At 56.2% G+C, this 18,836-nt stretch overlaps 1 protein-coding gene across 1 annotated transcript; it reads left to right on the top strand.

Moving 5' to 3' along the window:
* Nucleotides 1-566: 566 nt before the first annotated feature.
* On the top strand, nt 567-18,190 carry IL23R (interleukin 23 receptor). The gene is made up of 15 exons (XM_075155549.1): nt 567-663; nt 2,327-2,421; nt 3,206-3,499; nt 3,632-3,755; nt 4,661-4,875; nt 5,055-5,200; nt 5,994-6,153; nt 7,142-7,224; nt 7,514-7,730; nt 8,689-8,886; nt 9,586-9,669; nt 14,139-14,189; nt 15,029-15,125; nt 16,315-16,405; nt 16,838-18,190. Exons 2-15 carry the CDS (start codon nt 2,364-2,366, stop codon nt 17,456-17,458), a joined length of 2,439 nt encoding a protein of 812 aa, XP_075011650.1. The 5' UTR covers nt 567-663; nt 2,327-2,363; the 3' UTR covers nt 17,459-18,190.
* Nucleotides 18,191-18,836: the final 646 nt, after the last annotated feature.

Raw genomic sequence — 18,836 nt, 5'->3', positions numbered from 1 at the left:
TCCTGTGGTTGCAGCGTCTAATGAGGTTAACACTGTTATTGAGGTTAACTCTTCAACCGACACGAAAAAGGAAGCCACGGGCTCTGCAGCAGGGGGGTTCGGGAGCTGCGGTGGGAGCCGGCGGGATGGAGAGCCCCGGAGCCTCGGCCCCTTCTGCTCCCTGCCCCGGGAGTCCGCAGCTCGTAGCAACCCTGGATGAGCTGGGCACCGGCACAAGCAGAGAGGGTGACGCTCGGTGCCAGTGAAAACAACCTCAGTCCTTAAGGAGTTTCTCATTGTAGGCTTCTGGGCTTAGGAGAAAAACATTCTTGTGCTGTCAGAGCTCAGCCCCGCTGCCCAGGACCCCTCCGCTGCGTTCCTGTCCCCTTGCACGAAGCCACGCGGCCATAAAAATCCATTTGGGATGGACTTGAATTTGCCAGGGCGACTCCAAATTCTGTAACAACTGAAAGACGAATCAGACAACCCCCCCCGAGGCTGTTCCTTTAAGGGATGCTGGGTTTTCCCAAGGACTGACTCAGACTGGAAACTCTCAGTTTTTCTCGGCGCAGCTATCTAGGTCAGGCTCGCTGACAGTTGCTGATGCTTCTCGCCGCGCTCGGCAGCCCCGGCCGCAGCAGCAGGCGGAGGGGCCCAGCAGCACATGTCCTGAGCACTGGCAAGGTAAGGACCCCCCGGCTCTGCCCAGCTTCCAGCCCGATACCACCCGGATTTAAAGCCAAAAAATCCCAGCTCGTGTTTCTCGGCTGCTGCTTATGTGCGTTAGCCGCTTCTGGCACGCGTTGCCGGTAAAGATTTCGCATGGTTTGGGCTTGCACAACCGGGATGGCTTTCTTCTTCTTCATTTGCTTCGCATTTCTGTAGCGCTAATGTACTTTTTAATAGAGACGAGATCAAAGACCAGTATCTCTGGACAAGGGGAATGGTCTCGTTCCTTCTGCCTTTAGAGCTTGCAAATGCCTGTAAATTGGAATAAAAATGCAAATGTGTGATCCCCGGAGGAGGCAGAGCCTGCGATCTTGTCTTAGAGCTGGCGGCCGGGCAGATTTCTTGTATTTTCAGCTCTTTTCATAGACCACGAGGGTTTGGGGTTTTTTTTCCATTTGTCCTAACTTGCAGAAGGTTTGCAGGCAATTGGGAGCCCTTCAAGTTCTCTTAATGGGTCAGGTAATAGGAAGGCACTTGAAATTTGACTCACTCATTATGAATTCTTGAACAGCCCTTAAAAAAAAGAGGTCAGCTCACACAGCAGGAGAAATACAAAAGCATTAGCTGGAGCTAGTCGCTTGGTTTGGGTTGAACAACGTCATTTTGAAGCTTTTACAGTGGACTCTGGTTCAGCGTGTCCCTCGAGGGAAAACTTGCCATTTCTAACGCCAGCTTTTGTGTAGGGTTATTTTAATTACTGCTGGCTTAAAAAGAAAACTATGGAGGAGCGGGGCTTTGCTCACTTTTCAGCACCGTGCACGTGCACGGGGTGTAAGGCTATGGCAATGGCCTGCCCAGCACCCAGCCCTGCGCCTGCCGCAGCATCGCCCCAGCCTTTGGGGGGGCTCGGGTCCACCCTGCAAGCTGCTCCCAGGTGGATGTTTCTCTTGGAAAAGAGCAATCCCCCCGTGCAGGAGCTGCAATTCCTTGCATCCTGCCAGTCTGTCCCCTGGCTGCTGCAAAGCTCTCCCAGCCCCGTACCCCACACCCTGTACCCCGTACCCCGAGCCCGAGGGGCTGGCGAGGCTGGGCTTCCCCTCTGGAGGGAGGGTTGGCTGGGGGGGGTTGAATCCAAAGACGCTGGGGACTGAGAAGGGAAAAATTCAGGCAAGAGTATGGGATGTGGGGACAAGTGCAGCTCCTTGGAGAGAGGGGGAAGCCCTTGCCCGGGATTTTGGGACTGTCTCGGGGGCTGCGAGGAAGAGCCATTGCTCGGCTCGGGCAGGACCCGCCACGGCAAGGAGGTGGGAAAGATGTTATGGAAACAGGGGAAGTTTCTCTCCCATGTAACTGTGCCTGGTCGGATCTGAGCATTTCCAGGGATGGAGGCAGCAGGGCAACCCCTCAGGGCAGCCGGCCCCACGTGTGGTCACCCTTAAGGTGCTTTTTCTTCTATTTCACTGGAATTTCCTGATTTTCAATGCGAGCCCATTGCCTCCCGTCCAGCTCCTGGGCAGTGCTGGGAGCAGTCTGGTCCCGCATCTCTACCCCCCCATCAGGCACCAGACCCCCCTGCGCCACCTCCGGGGCTGTCCCTGAGCATCCCGCGGGGAGCAGACCCGGCGGTGTGGGGCGGCGGTGAGGCTGGTGGGACAACTCACACCCTTCCTCCCCCCAGACTATGCCACGCGCGGGCAGCAGCCACAGCCCAGGCCATGGCGGGGTCCGGCGAGGCTTTGGTGCTCCACGTCCTGCTCTGCTGCCTGTGCGGAGGTAAGCGGCAGCGCGGCACGGCTCGGCACGGCTCGGCACGGCCACCACGGCATCACCCTCGCTGACCACTGGAGCAAACGCCCTGGCCCTGCCTGGGAATTGGAGCGGGAGTAGGAAAATTATAGGGCTACAGCTATGGATTTTGGGGGGAGCGCTTCATTAGCGTTGCGGGGGGCTCCCACGTCCCACAGCACCCTCTCCTCCCTGCTTGCATCCTTGCATCCATATGCGGCCACATTGAAGCACGCTGGCATTTCAGCGGCTGTGACAAGCAGTGTGACCCTGCCTCCGCACACACGAAGCCGGAGCGCAGCTGCACCCTTTCCAGGAAGGCCAGATCGAGCCCGATACCGGCCGCGAGCCGGGTTTGCCGGGGCTGGTGCAGAGCCCTCATCTGATAGCGCAGGGCAGCGCGCGCCTCTGCGCGGGGGCTGCTGCCCTAATCTCGGGGGATCAGAGCTCTCGAGACTACGGGTTATTTCCCTGCAGTCATTTAAGCATTAGAGCAAAACCTAAAATTGGTGAAACGAGCTGTTTCCGATCTGAGGGATGAGTCACCGGGTGCTGGCTCGCTGCTGAAGGCAGGGGGGTTTATCCCCATCCTGGGGGGGAGCGAGTGGGCCGGGGGGGGGCACCAGCAGCCCCCCACCGCTGGGTCCTGCCATGCTGTTGCCTGCATCCCAGCAAAGCAGCCGCCTGTGCAGAGCGGTGCGGCCCGCAGGCGTCATCTCTTCCCGTGGGACACCCGCCCGGAGCCACCCTGACCCGGCGGGTGTTGGCGCAGGTGTTGCAAACATCAAGTGCTCGGGGCACGTCTGGATCGAGCCCGCGCCGGTGGTGCGGATGGGTTCCAACATCTCCATCAACTGCTTCTCCACCCTCGGCTGCCCCTGGGCCAAGTTCCTCATCCTCCTCAACTACAGCGACACTGAGGGTCCCCCGCGCCCCCTCAACCGCAGCGCCGTCCAGCTCCGGCTGCACGATTTCCGCATGACCTTTAGGACCGTCACCTGCTTCGCCCGCTGCCCCAACAGCGAAGGCCACCGGCTGGTGTGCGGCACCGAGGTCCGGGCCGGCTGTGAGTACCCCCCCTCCCCTGTGGGGTTTTGGTGATTTTTGTTAAGCCGCCAGCACCGAGGAGGTCGGGGGGGGGGGGTGGTTTGCACTGCTGGGGGGTGCCCAAGCGCTCTGCCTGCCCTCGCCTCCGCAGACCCTCCAGACCCCCCCAGCAACCTGACCTGCACCATCCGCGAGCACTCGGGGTGCCTGGCGTGCACGTGGGACGCGGGGCGGCCGACCCACCTGCTCACCCACTACACCCTCCACCTGCGCAGGTAAGACCCCGCGGGACGGGGGGGCTGCAGGGTGGGCGATGCGAGGAGCCGGACGGGGCCGGGAGGGAGCGCGGTACCCAGCGGAGCCAGCGCTGGGCATGTGGTCGGGGCGCGGCGGCCGCAAACCAGGGCTGCTCTGCTGCTGGCGGCTGGGAGCGGGCGCCGTGCCCTAGTTACGCTTTCTAAAGCTCGCGTCTTCCTGGTCTCCTGCTCACAAACCACACCTTAAACTGCAGGTTTAATTCTGCAGGATGGACCTTACACGCTCAGTGCTATTAGTGGCCCAGCAAACATCGCATCACGTTGCAGCCATGCATTTTTTGCAGATGCATTGACTCTCTAAGCTAAAGGGCGTGCAGAGGGTGCAGCCGGCGGTGTGCACCTAACGCTGCCCAAACCCCGAAACCGAAAATCTAGCAGAGCACAAGAGCTTGAACCCGAAGCAGGCGTGCTGGCTGCTGCGCAGCGTGCCACAGCCCTTCCTACCGGCCCGGGGTGCTTCTGCCACGTCTGACACCAAAGCCCCCGTGCCGCAGGACTGGCAGGCTTTCAAAGTTAATCTGACTCAGTTATTAAAGTAAGCGAATTAAATCCTGTCATACGTAGGCTTTGTGAAGAGAAGTGATTAACCGCCTGCCTAAATCTGCTTGGGTTCAAACTTTGAACCGTGCAGCCAGAAAGAACTGAGCAAATTCCCTTCCCACAGCGAAAGTGCAAATGCCCTACAGAAATGCCAAGAACCGAAGGCAATTTCTTTCTAGTTCACTTTGGCAGTGACAAACTCCAGTTTTGGAGACGACTGCGCCCCAGTCGCGAGCCGTGACCCCTCGAGAGCCGGGGTTGCCTTTCCAGCGGGTGCACGATGCCGGGACGGGCTCTGACCGGGGCTGCCTTCTGCTTCCCAGCCTGGGGACGGCGGCGGTGGAGGATGCTGAGGAGGAGGATGCTGAGGAAGAGGATGCTGAGGAAGAGGATGCTGAGGAGGAGGTCTTCCCCGCGGGCTCGCCGGTGCCGCTGAGCGCGCTGCGTAGTGGGAGCCGCTACTCGGCGTGGGTGCAGGCCAGCAACGCGCTGGGTGCTGCTCGCTCAGCCCCGCGGCGCCTCGACCTGCAGGAGCTCGGTACGTCTGTCCGTCCGTCCGTCCATCCATGAGCTGCACCGCATGCTGGGGCCGTGCGATGCCATATGCACCACCCCGAGATGTCTCTGTATCGGTGAGCGGTGAGGCTCACGTGCGCGAGGGCCACCCCCCGTGGCGTGCCAGCCCCCCGACCCACGCTTTCCCGGCTCTCCCCGCAGTGGTGCCCGCTCTGCCCCTGGTCGCCGGCGCCGAGACGACGGAGACGTCGCCTCCCACCACCACCATCCGCTGGAGGAGGCAGACGCTGCTGGAGAACGTGCGCTGCGAGGAGCGACACAAAGCCATGGATGCCCCGGCATGGCATGTGAGACGGCCCAGGACCCCCCAAAACCTCCCCCCATGCAGATCCGCGGGAGGGGGGGGCCCTGTGCAGGCTGCCCCCCGTTAGGAGACGTGCCAGTCCTGGTCCTGCTGGAGACCCCTAAGCACCCACGGGCAATAGCGGTCGTTCAAAACCCACCCCTTTGCTTTGGCACCGGTGGGGGGCACACACCCCCAGCTATGGGCAGCCCCCCACTTTTGGTGGGGCAGGACAGCTGATGCCCTCTGAGAGGGCAGACAGACTTTCAGGCCAGGTTATCTTTGCTTTTTAAGCAAAATATTTCCAAACGTTATCTAGCTCTGCAAGGACAAGGCAAAACAGCCTCCAGGGATGCTCACGCCCACACGCTTCACCCCTCGCCCCCACAGACACAACCGCCCCCGGGGCAGCTCCACCCGGGGCCCTCTCGGAAACCTCCCCCGGCACTGGCAGGGGCTGAGGCTGGATCCCAGCACCCACCGGAGCCCCCCAAATTGCCAGAAGCCCAGTGCAGCGGCGGGCCGGGGGCTCTCGCTGCACCCCCCAGCTTGCCCGGTGCATTAGCAGAGGGGACCATGCATGCACCGCGTCTTGCAACAGCAGCAGTCCCAGAAACACGTGCTGGAGCACCACGGGAGGGGCGATGGGGACCCCCTTGGCAGGCTGTGCCCCGAGGGTTAGCCAGCCCCGTGCGCTTCGGGAGGACCGTGACTGTCCCCATCCGTGCCGACGAGGAAGGCAGCAAGCGCCGCGTGGTCCCACCCGGCTCCCCCCCAGCACCCTGCTTCCCTTGCAGGTGGAGGCGTGGGACGGTGCGGCGCAGCACGGGCCCCGCTCGCGGCACGACCTGCAGAGTAACACCCAGTACGTGTTTCAGGTCAGGTGCCGGCTCAGCCCTGCCGACAGCCCCTGGAGCGCCTGGAGCACCCCCTTTCTCTACACCACCCCCGAGGCAGGTAAGCTCAGCCTCGGCGCTGCTCTCGCTGCGTTTTCCCAAGCAGCCCATCGGCTCTGCGGGGACCTGGCCCAAGCTCCGGCTGCTGGGCAGCTCATGTTAGCCAGCAACACGCGTGTGCGTGGCGTGTACACGGCGTGTGCGTGGTGTGCGTATGGCACACGCGTGGTGAGCACATGGCACAGGAGCCTGCACGTCCCCGCGCTGCTGCAGACCGCCGTTGGCAGACATCGGGCGTGATGCTGTGGCCCGGGAGGCACCGCTGCCGTCCCCACGCCGCAGGCCAGGGCTGAGCGCTGTCCGAGCTGGCAGCTCCTCTCCCGCCCTCCGAGCGCTCCCAGCCCCGTGGCACATTGCAGGTGATGGTGATTTTGGCAGACTCCTGAGGCTGCTGCAGCACGGTGAGAGCCGGAGGGAAACCAGGGGGACTTTGTGGGCTCACGGTTTTCCGAACAGAAAGAGGGATGCGACGTCCTTATCCGTCTTTGGTAGCTGGCTTGCTTGCTCCCCAGCAGCAGGGAGCTCCTCTTGCCCTGGGTGGAAAAGCCGCATCAGCCGAGGTGTCCCACCAGCCACAAATACCTGTCGTCTCAGGTCGGCTTTCCCCCTTTGCATCCCAGTTACTAACACCGGGATAAGCTTAGGCACAGCCGGCTTCGTTATCTCGGCCGGCAGCAGGCTCGGATGCCCGCGGAGCAATGTCCTTGCTTACGTCCCGGTCACGGCAAGGAAGCCGGGGAACGTGCTTGTCCTCCAAAGCCGTGCTCGCTGCTGTTTGCAGTCTGGGCTGCTTCCTCTCCGCGGCGACAGAGCCATGCAGCAGCGAGCCTGCCGCCGGGCTTCGGCGCTGCCGCCGGCTGCGTGGGGACCAGCCCGCTGCCGCGCATGGAGCCATCGGCCAAGAGGGGCTTTCTGCAAGGGCTGCGCGTGGGTGGGGGCCCCGGCTGGTTCCCCTTTGCCCACGCCACCTCCCACGCTTCCTCCGGCAGCCCCCGCCGCGGCGCCCGACGTCTGGCGGCGCCTGGGCCCGGCCTTCCCGAACGGCAGCCACGAGGTGACGGTCTTGATCAAGGTAAGGTCTTTTTTTGGCAGCTCCTGTGAAATTTTCGCGTGCTCTGCTCCTCCCCGAGGAGAGCAGCTGCCACGCGGCAGCGGGAGGCGATGCCCTTCCTAAAGAGCCCTTTGGCCGAGGAGATGGGGGGAAGACGAGACCTCGATGTGTCCTTGGGGCAACATCTCTCCATCCTGGCAAAATCCACCCGCGTGTCGCCCAGCCGAGGGGACATCTGTCCTGCACTGGGGCTGCTCAGTGTCGGACCCCGCATCCGTCCCCACCGGGCTGTCCGTCTGGCCGTTCGCAGCCCCTGCCGCCCCGGGATGCCCGCGGGAGGATCCTGGGCTACGCCGTGGCCGCCGAGAGCCCCGGGGGAATGCTCCTCCTCGGCAACACCTCCAGCACGGCGTGCAGCGTCCTGGTGCCCCCGGGAGCCCGCACCCTCCTCGTCACCGCTCACAACTCCAGAGGGGCTTCCAGCCCTGCCAGCATCGCCCTCGGCCGGGACGCCGGCGGTCGGGAAGGTAGGATCTCGCGCACACCGACTGCAGCCTTAAGAGATTGGATTTTATCAGGATTGCAGGGGGGAAAAGATGCTAGCTTGTGCTAAAGCAAGGGAAAAGCCCCGGCGGAGCTCTGCCCGCTCCGCCGAGGGAACACAACGTCCTCCAGACAAGGCCAGCATCCCCCGGAGATGGAGATGCTCTGCAGCATCTGGACTTTGAAGGCTGCAGCAATAAGTTTAAAAATAAGTTTGCCCTGCCTGCGTTGGCTCAGCACAGGGGTGCTCCTCTGCTCCGTGCTCCCAAAAATAGCTCCTGCTGCCTCTGCCAGGGAGACAGCCCCAGGGTGAACAGAGAGGGAGGAAAAATCCTTCCCGGGCCACCTAAGGCTCCCCATGCCACAGGTTGTGGTTTTCCCCACAACCACACTTTCCTATTTTTGAAAAAATGTCTCTTTTAATGAGCAATGGGAGGGGAAAGTCCCATTCAAATTGAGGACAAATATATGACTAAAAAGAAACAAGGTGGAAAAAATTCTCTAATCTCTCATACTTATCAGAATCACGCGCCTTTCTGGTAAGAAATGACAGGTAAGGCATTTCAGACGAGACATGACAAAGCTGAAGATGTTTTTGTAGTACGTGTGTGTGAGCATAGATATCTATATGAAAATAGATGTATTTATTTTCATATAGATATCTATGCTCACACACACGTATGAAAATAGATGTATTTATTTTCATATATATATATAAAATTATAGATATAGTTTTATATATATATTAAAAAATATATATAAAAATATATATTAAAAAAATATATATAAAACCACCACATTCTAGAATTTCTTGTTGCCTCTTCAGTCCTTAAACACTTTCAGGAAAGCCACGTTTTGCCTGGGCTTAGCTGACCCTTCCAAGCCTCCTGCTCCTCGAAGCTGAGCTGGGGCTGACAGCCCCCTTGCCATCTCTCTCCACAGAATTCCCGGCACCAGCGGCTGTCGAGGTCAAGCCCGAGAACCGGAGCAGGGTCTCGGTGGCCTGGCAGCCCCCCCACCGCAGCGGGAGGTCCCCGGTCTGGTTCATAGTGGAGTGGGTTTCCACCGCCCAGTATAGGCAGGAGGAGCAGTATTTTTGGAAAAAAGTCCCATCCCAGGAAACACACACGTACATCCAAGGTAAGATATTCCAGGAGTCCTTTTGGTGCAGTTCATCAGGATATTATAAAGCCAAAATATATTAAAGGCCAAGTTTCAATTAAAAGTGAGCCCCTGCCCACTTGTTTTTGGAGAGTGGGACCGTGAAGAGCCCTTAGGCACCAAGGAGGAGGGAAGCGACAGGAGACAGGAGGGATGTGGTCCCCCAGGTGAAGGTCCCAGGGAAAGAAGGGACAGGGAAAGGGAATGAAGTGACAAGTGAGCTGGCAGGCAGGGAAGCCACGCTAGACCCGTGGAGGCCTGCCCAAGCGCAGGAGATGCACGTGCATGTTTAAAGGGTGCAGAGAGAGAAGGCACAACGCTTGATGCGCCAGGGCTGCTGCTCTGGCACCTCTCCTCCCGCCGCGCCCGGAGGGACGAGCCCACGGGTCCTCACCCACGCGGCCCGAGCATCGCGGGTCCCGTCCCGCTCCCTTCCTGCTTCCCACATTAATTCTGGTGTTTATTGGGTCGTGTTACTCGACCAGGCTTTTGCGCTTCCACGTGTGTTTTTGGGACCAGCGGCTTTCCCCAGGGGAGGGAAGGCGTGCAGCAGGCTCAGAGCTGGGCCCCCCCACACCTCCATCTACTTTTACCACTCAGTAACAAGCCCTTGAGCAAGCCTAGAGCTTTCACGGCGGCTTACAATACATTTTAAAGGCAAATCTTGCTTCCTTCCAGAAGAGGCAGCAGCAGGAGGTCACATCAATGTGTCGGTGTACGCAGTCTACCGCGATGGAGTCAGCAAACCAAGCTCCGGCCAAGGTAAGCCCAGTTGGGTGGGGAAGCTGCTGCTTCCTGCAACAGAGCTGCAGAGCTCGGCTTGCTGTTTCATTCTTGAGGCACCCACAATCCGCCAGTTTTGCAAAATCACTTAGTTTTAGAAACGAGATATAAAACCCTCCCATTGACCAGAGGAAAGCAAGGCTCTAGATGGAAACCTCTTGGCTGCAGGACATGAAAACAGAGATTTTTATCAATGCATCTGTATGAAAGCCTTCTCTAGCTGGTCTTTGCCTCTGTTGACAAATCTCTAATGCACGAGAGCCACATCTTACTCCACAAGATACATCGATGGAGTCATTCTCCCTTTTTGTGGTAGAAAAATGAGGTTGCTGCTCTGCACATTTGACAATAAAATGGCATAAAAAACCCAAAACATAGAAAACAACCTTTACAGAGACCAACTGGCCAAGCTGCAGCCTGCCCTTTCTTACCTGGAGTGGGAAGGCAGGCTTCGGTTCTGGAAACTTCTTTAGATAAGAGCATGGGCCAATTTGCAAAGGAAGGTAAGGACTGTCTGTGCATCACCTCCAGCACTGCGTGCGTTGGCTTTGGTTGCCCTCAAGAGCTGGGCATACGGAGCTCCCTGAGCTGTTCCATCCTACTGCTGGCCCGCAGTGAGGTGAGCCAGGATAAGCCATGCACAGCTCAACATCTGAGCACACCTCCCAGTGCCACCACAGCTGTGCCATGGACACCACAGACAAAACCTCTGGCTGGGCAGGTGGATGGAGACAAGGGAGGGCTGAGGCCAAGTCATGGAGTCAGTCTATGGGTCAGAGTTAGGACATCCAGAACCCCTCCAGCATAGCTCATAGCCCAGGGCTGAGCTTAAATAGCCCCTGGGCAGGGGCTGTGGGTGGAGGTCCCAGGTGAGGCTGGTCAGGGCCATTAAGACCTGCTAGTGCCCTCGGTGCCCTGACAGAGCCAGCTGGAGCTGCAGGCAACGGTAACACCTGAGGTTGTCATCAGCCCACTGTCCCATGCTGTGATGCAATTTTAGATGCATTATTTGAAGGTGCTCAGATACTTTCCCCACGACAAACTAGCTCTGTGTTTCTGCTTGGCACCTCTCATGGCTTTGAGGAGGGCAGTTATTCCATTTTTCCCCAAGAAATGGAAACAAATATTCCTGACCGGTTCATCACGGCTGTTAGCCCTGGCTATTAGTTGTCCTCACGGACACACTGCCAGCTCTGGGCAGGTCGTGGTTTGGGCACCTCCAGGTCTGGCAACATGAATTTCCAGGGTCCTGATCCTCAAGGATCCTTAAACCTCGGCAGCAGGTCTCTGTGCAGAAGGGGAAAGAGCTGGGTGTCAAAAGAAGGATGCTCTAACCTTTGCACTAGCAAACGGCTTAGAAATGTGTTAAATGCTTAAAAATAGAGACTTCATCCTTAGTGGTTGCATAGACTCCTTTAACAAAGCCTGGGGGTTCACGTGGGGAACACGAGGCAGCAGTGAAGCTTCTACCTGTGACAAGGTTTGCTTCCAAAGCTCCAGCACAACCCACAGCTGACACCTACAGTAAAGTCCTCCAGCTTGACCCCACAGGTTGAACCTCGTTCTTCATCTTCCTTATTCAGATTGAGCCCGTCCATCGCCAGTAAGACATTACTGTAATCATATTCATTTTTTTTTTAATTTATACAAGTTCTATGTGCCAGTGACACCTGCCCCCAAAACTGCTGAATTCCCAGGCTGCAAAATAATGTACTCCATCACTTTCCTTCCACAATCCCATATATTTGAAAGATGCTTTGCAGCGTCTGCAGCACGCTCCAGCTGAGTGGGCTTGTACTGCAGACACGCTCAGGGAGCTGAAATACTTGAACTCCAGGAGCTCTGCTAGGAGACACATATGCTTCAAATGCACAAAATCAGAGACAGGGGTTTTTTTGCCCTTTGGAGAGGAAGAAATTGCATTTGGCCTTGGGTTTGTGTTGGTCCTTGCAAAGCAAGCACCAAACAGAAGTGGAACGGGGCTTACTCCACCAGGCTTGGATAAGCTCCGTCCTTTGACCGCTAAATTCGTTCTGTTTCATTCATTAAAGGCTGTGAATTCCAAAAGGTTTTCACTCATTTTCATCTGAACCAGTCTCAATCGATGGGTTACTAACTCTGTTGCAGAAATCACTGCCTGAAATCAGGGGGCCCATGTTGTTCAGGATATTATTATATATATTTTATATATATATATATGATATATTATGCTGGATATCCTTAATTGTCTCGGCCAGTTGAAGCTCTGTGATTGTAGATGCGGATGCTGGCTGCTATTCTTATTAATACTGATCCTCTGCTTAAATGCTTTCAACCTTTGGCTTGAGCCAGGCGATGGCCCCGCTCTGCGGAGGAGGTGGCTTCTCGCCCCTGCCCTGCTGGGACAGCCGGCTCCGGGGACAGAGGGGCAAACATGGGGAGCAGCGGGGTTTTTCCTAAAGCAGTCAGCCAACTGAAGGGTGCGGAGGAGTTTTCAGATGTGCCCATGAGGGGTTTTGTAAAGCACCTGGATCCTTGTACTTCTAAAGATGCGAGTCCACCCTTCCCAAATTTCCCAGTGTTGGCAATCTGCTGTCTTGGGAAAATCCTGCTGCCAGTGTGAGCTGGGCTTGCAGGGATGTCTCTGCAAAAGGGGCCCCCAGCCGCTTTGGGGGCATTTCCCCTCCTTCGAACACAACAGGGACCCCCCACCACATCATCAGCAGTGCTCAGCGCCGTTGAAAGACATGGCAAAAACATAGGGAGCAGGGCAGGAAAGGACCATTACCCGATCCCAGGGGAAGATCGGCTGTGTCGCTTCCATTCCTGACAGCTGTTTGCTGAAACCGCTCTGGCGTTTCCAGGAAAAGGCAGCCTACCCCGGTGCTCCTCAGCCTTGCTGCTGGAGCAGCTGTCCTCTTTCGTGACCCATGCTTCGTGATGACGACTCTTCTCCTGCTCGCAGGGAAAGGGGACCGACTACCTTCCTTGTCCTTGCAGCAGCGCTCGCTTGCCGCCCCGGCACGCCTCCCCCCTGCGTGCTCGGCCCGGGATGCTCCGGCAGGGCACGTTCTCCCGAGGGCGAGCGTGCGCGCCGTGCGCGTCCCAGCAGAGCCCCTTTTTCTTGCAGGGTGGCCCCGACGCCAGCAGACCACTCCAGCTGAGGTCTGACTGCAGGGCACGGTGGTTCCTTCCCTCTCCGTGTTGCTCATGCCTGGCCCGGGGTGATCACCCCGGTCCCCGAGCGGGGAGGTGATGGCCCGGGGTGATCTCCCCGGTCCCCGTGCGGGGAGGTGATGGCCCGGGGCGATCGCCCCGGTCCCCGAGCGGGGAGGTGATGGCCCGGGGCGATCGCCCCGGTCCCCGTGCGGGGAGGTGATGGCCCGGGGCGATCGCCCCGGTCCCCGAGCGGGGAGGTGATGGCCCGGGGCGATCGCCCCGGTCCCCGTGCGGGGAGGTGATGGCCCGGGGCGATCGCCCCGGTCCCCGTGCGGGGAGGTGATGGCCCGGGGCGATCGCCCCGGTCCCCGTGCGGGGAGGTGATGGCCCGGGGCGATCGCCCCGGTCCCCGTGCGGGGAGGTGATGGCCCGGGGCGATCGCCCCGGTCCCCGTGCGGGGAGGTGATGGCCCGGGGCGATCGCCCCGGTCCCCGTGCGGGGAGGTGATGGCCCGGGGTGATCTCCCCGGTCCCCGTGCGGGGAGGTGATGGCCCGGGGCGATCGCCCCGGTCCCCGTGCAGGGAGGTGATGGCCCGGGGCGATCGCCCTGGTCCCCGTGCAGGGAGGTGACCCCGGGGAGATGCGGTGGGTGGCTCGTCCTGAGCGCAGAGCTGTGGTTCTGGTCCAGGCGACAGGTTCAGTCCAACAGCCAGCCCAGCGGTGGGATCGCCCTTGGCCTGGACCCTCACCGTTTTCTATAGCAGCGACGGCACCATATATTTATTAAGGAGAAGAGATCCCAAGGGAGTTGCTGAATTTGGGCAGGAAGAAAGCGTGCTGCTTACTTTAGCAAAAATACACTTCTTGCCACGGCAGGCTCTTTAGCTGCAGACCTTCCCTCCCCGCACAGCCCGTCACACAAACAGATATTATCAGAAAATTCAGTCCCATGGGTTCCGACACTTCGGGAAATAATCTGTAGGTGCTCATGAAAAATTATGTACAATTCCTCAGGAAGACTCAATTCTTGTCTCAGGTGCTGAGGGGAGCGATGTGGGTGGAAGATGTTTTGTAATTGGTGTTACGTGTTCATCAACATCTCGTTTAATTGGATCTCTGAGAAATAGGAGGTCGTGTAGAGTCCAGCCAGAGCTGGAGTTACTAATTACTTTAGGGGGCTTTATTTTCCTCATTATACCATTATTTATTTTTCTAAATAATTTTAACAAAATAAAAATAAGCCATAGCTTCTATGTCACCCGCTGTCCTCTAAATGAAGTTATGGACATTTTTTCCTCTCTCTGTTTAAGTCCCTTCAGAGGACCAGCTCCTGGGCAGCACCTACAGCGAGATCTCCCATGGTAAGAAGATAGTAGCTCAGACTTGGTAAGCCAGACCTTCTCCTTGACCAGAAGTGGAAGTTTTAGCCCGAGCAGCGCCCGCAGCACCTGGTGATGGGGAAGGGAAAGCTCCCTTACACTCTGGAGAGGTCAGGGCCAGAAAAGCAACTTTTCACTTGCTGGGGACGGGGGCTGCACGGCAGGAGAGGCTGCAGCGCTCTCACGGCTCGATAGCACCCGCAGAATGCGTGCCTTAAGTTTTGCTTTCTTATGAGACTCATCATATAATGTATGTTACAACAAGTAGGAGATAAGAAAACAAGCGAAATATAAGATAATGTTAACATATAGCGTAACAGCGATAGACTGTTTCGACCTTGCAGTTTGAACCTTGCATCATTTAAACATTTCCCATCCATTTTCCTAATTTTGCTTACGCTTCTGGTTTGCACATCTTCTGGTAAAAGGTGCGTTATGATCTGCTGCAGTACTTAAACCAAAAGCAAAACCAACGTAAGCTGAAGAATTCACTTCAGCATTTCTGGAAGGGAAGGCGGCGTAGGAAATGGTTAAACACCGTGACCGCCCTTCTTCGAATTACTTGGCTGACCCCCGTGCATGGCGATGGGGAGGCGACGGGGCCGCAGCGCCCGGGATGGTCACGGCACAATGCGGATGGGACAGCAGTTTTGGTTTTGCTTTTGTTATGGCTTTGCTTCGTTAATTGGGGAGCGAAAGGGCAAGTGAAATGCTGAAGGCTGCTTTGTCAGAGATCTGCCCTTTCTATCACAAACCTCGTGGCAGATGGGGGCTGGAGCAGGGCACCCCACCGACCTTTTTCCTCTCTATTCCTTTTTCAGACGATGACATTGGAGTTTTCCTGGGACTGGGCGTCAGCATGGTCATACTATCGGTTGTTTTTGTAATTCTGATGTTTAAAAAATCAGCCAGAAAAAGGTATTGCTTTCTTCACAATTTTTTCCTTATTTCCAACTCCTGCCTTTCTTGCAGAATATTTTAAAATTAACTACAGAAACCTGCTCTTACTAAGGACAACTTCTCCCATTAATCGTATTGCTATATGAAAAGACATCTATGCGCTTTACAGTAAGGCAGAGACCAACAAAAAAAGTAAAAAACACTCCTCTGTCAGGGCCAGACTTAGGGACATGCAATGTATTGTTACACAGATATAAGGGGTAGAAAAACATAGCCTCTGTAGGTAAGTTTTATCAGGACTTGTTACTCCCAGTTTTGACTGAGGAGGGGATGCTGGAGCCCCTGGACCCCGAGGGACAGGCAGAGACTGGAGAGTGCAACAGCGGAAAAACTCAACAGGGAGAATCTTAATACTGGTTTTTAACACTGACTGCTGTTCGCTAGGCACCCTCACAAACCAGCGCTCCTCCTGTCCCAGTTTGCTGTTTAACTGGGGTAGGGATGTCCCGGAGTCCAGGCACTGCTGTCCCCGACACAAATCCATGGGAATGGGTGACCTCTGTGGCACAGGGCCGCCGGCTGGATTTTCCTGACAAACCAAGAGATAGGGGAGAGGAGACCCGGGGCTCGAGGATGTCGAGGGGCTGCCTCTTTCGGTTCCTGAACCCAGCCTAATTCTTCTGCTCTCGATGTAATTGTGCAACACGAGCATTTCGGCAACAACAGGGACTGCCTATTTTCCCAGGAACGCAGCAGTGCACCAGAACATCAGCAAAGCTCAGCGAAAGGAAAATCTCTTGAGCATGATTTTCATTTCTGCAGCAGCTTTGGCTGTAGGAAAATCAACTTTCATTACTGCTGTGTATTTGATTTCATCCGTCCAGGACACACATGCCGCCTCCGGTTCATACACACAGCTTGGTTCTCCCCCCCAGCCCCCGGTTTAGCAACATTTTCACGTACAGACAAGTTTTTCATAAGGGATAGCTTCCAGAATCAAACCCAGAGGAATAAGGTTGAAAGATGAAGAGCTAGAGTTCCAGCGGGGAACCCACCCAGACGGGGTAAACCTGGGGCTTCCAACCATCCGTGAAGGATGGATGCGCTTCGTGTTCCCCTCCTGCCAGGGGACAGCTTCACCCGGCATGAACAAGCGACTAATAACATGGACTAACATTTGGGGGTTTATTTTTTCTTTTTGGTAAAGAATTAACGCCGCCGTTGTGTCGCTCTTGCCAAAATGGCTGTTTGAAGACTTCCCCCACATGGAAAACAGCAACGTGGTAAAGTCGCTCCAGGTAATTGCGCCATTATCTCCCAGCTTTTCTTCACTTTTCTCCCCTTAGATTAAAGCTCGCTCTGGAGCTGTGAGAAACAGGGATGGGAAGAGGATTAAGCTCTAAGGGATCAGGAACCGATCAGGAATCATTTCCCAGGCATTTGCAAGGTGCATGGGAGCCCAGCTTAGCTGAGGTCTTTAAACCTTGCTTCAATATACGCTTTACTTAGTGGCCATGGAGCACGGAGACATGCACAGCCGCTCCCCCGTCTTCTCTCGTCCACCTCGCTGTGGTCCCTTTCACAGGGGGGATTGGGTGAGAGAGGTGGGAAGGAAGACGAGATGAAGACAAGAAGTCATTGCTCCGTTTCTTCCTTGGGATGCTCTCATGATATCTCTCCCGTTGGTAACATTTGCCAGTTTGTTACTACGCTTATCATTTTTTTTCCAGGAAAAGAGCGATTTCACGAGTAACAGTTTCCGTGAGCCGTTCTTGGACACTAGTGACCCCACAGTTATGGAAGTCGAGGAGGTGCCAGCGCACGAGGAGTACAAGAACGTGGCCACCAGAAGGAAGCCCAGCAGAGAGGTCCCCGAGGACAGGGAGCGCCCGGGGAGCACGGCACCTGCCAGCATCACGGCCCCCGAGCAGATCAGTGACTACAAACCTCAGGTGTCCGACAGGAACCCGCTGGGGTACGTAGCTGCCAACATTTACCAAACACAGCCCCCTGCAGCCCTCCCAGAACCGGAGACGAACGTCTTCTTCAGAGACTACATGAGCCCCGTCCCCCAGCTGTGGGACGGGGACGGCGGGGGACCCCACATCTGTCTGCTGGAGAAGATCAACCTCATCTTAAACAACAGCCGGAGCGGGCAAAGCCAGGCGTTCGGCTCAGCCCAGGGGGGACACGGCTCCCTCCTGGAGAACCAGTGGGGACACAGGCTGGCCAGCGATGGTCAAGAGCAAACGCTGGTCCCCGATGAGCTGGTCTCCTGCCTGAGAGCCATGAACGGGGAGTCGGTGGATATAAAGACCTGCTTTCCGCAAAGCCTCGGAAGATTATTTTGAGAGAAATTGTAATTGCGGTAAAAGAACCAAAGCAATGCGATCAGCCTTTGCGATTGCAAACAGCAGAACTGGAGCAAAACTCCAAATCTGAAATTCACCCTCTTAATCGACGACAAATACTTGTGGCTGCCTGGAATACTCTGGCCAGTAAATCACAATTTTAAACTTACCTCATATTGTCATGGGCATAAAAGCATAAACTCGGACTCCTGTAAGAACTGAAATATGAAGCAGGTGGTTTTTGCAGGATGCAATATGCTTCAATTATTATTCAAAATCATTCTTTTATTAAATATTTGGAGCGTTTCACCCCTGGAGCCGATTGCAGTTAAGATGGATAAAACAGTCCCTTAGACATCCTGACGGAACTGTGTAAGACGTCTTGGGATCACTCCTAACGAAGAGACACTACACCGAGGAGGGTTTATGTATCGTACAGCAGACGGGTACCAAGAACATGAAATCTTTCTGTGTGACAGAATAACCCAATTTCATTTTCCCTCCCATTCAATAACAAAACCCACATCAGGTAACAACAAGCCTTCATTGTCTGCCAGGCTGATTTAAAGTCTCTCTAAATTGGTCACTGGGCAGATTCTTCACTTTGGGTGAAGGATTTGTCGCCTCCTCACAGCAGCTTGTCAGCGCCTCAGCCTTGATGTGTGAGGCAGGACATGGCACAGCGAAACGGCATTTATTGGCACATGGCAGGGAATTCGGGTCTTCTGAAATACAGAAAATGAACTACAGGAGTCTCCTTCCTCCTGAGCGGTCATGAAATCGTTTAAAAGGTTGGCCGGGACTTCAGAGCTGGTCTTGCAAAATGTTCCTAAAGCAACCAGAAATTTCCTTGGAAATGGAGGAGGTTGGATTACGTATCTATTCGCTGGTCACCCACACCTTTTAAAGGAAACGCTCCAAATGCTTTTAAGGAATACAAGCATAAAAGAAGTTTATGATACTCCGGAAAATGCCTGAGCACTCAATGTTCTCCATGAGGTTTGCTCTGCTTCTCCTCTTCTCCTACCTCTTATGTCCCAGCACAGACATCTGGTTTTGGTCTGGAGCTGCAGCCGGCGGAGGTGACACTGCGTGTGGCCGGCGTGGGGATGGGTGCTGGTGCCAGAGCCGCACACCCATGCACACCTATGCACGCCCGTGCACGCCCATGCACACCTATGCACACCCATGCACGCCTGTGCACGCCCATGAACACCTGTGTGCACCTGTGCATGCCCATGCATGCCCATGCACACCCGTGCACGCCCATGCACACCTATGCACGCTCCTCCAGCCCGTACACGTGCTGGTTTGGGGCAGTCTACAGCAGCGCATGGAAGCTCTGCATGAAAAACTCCTGTTCGAGACAGCCTGCTGC

Source organism: Calonectris borealis, chromosome 8, assembly GCF_964195595.1.
Source record: "Calonectris borealis chromosome 8, bCalBor7.hap1.2, whole genome shotgun sequence".
NCBI lineage: Eukaryota > Metazoa > Chordata > Aves > Procellariiformes > Procellariidae > Calonectris > Calonectris borealis.
This window is presented reverse-complemented; position numbering and strand designations above follow the sequence as displayed.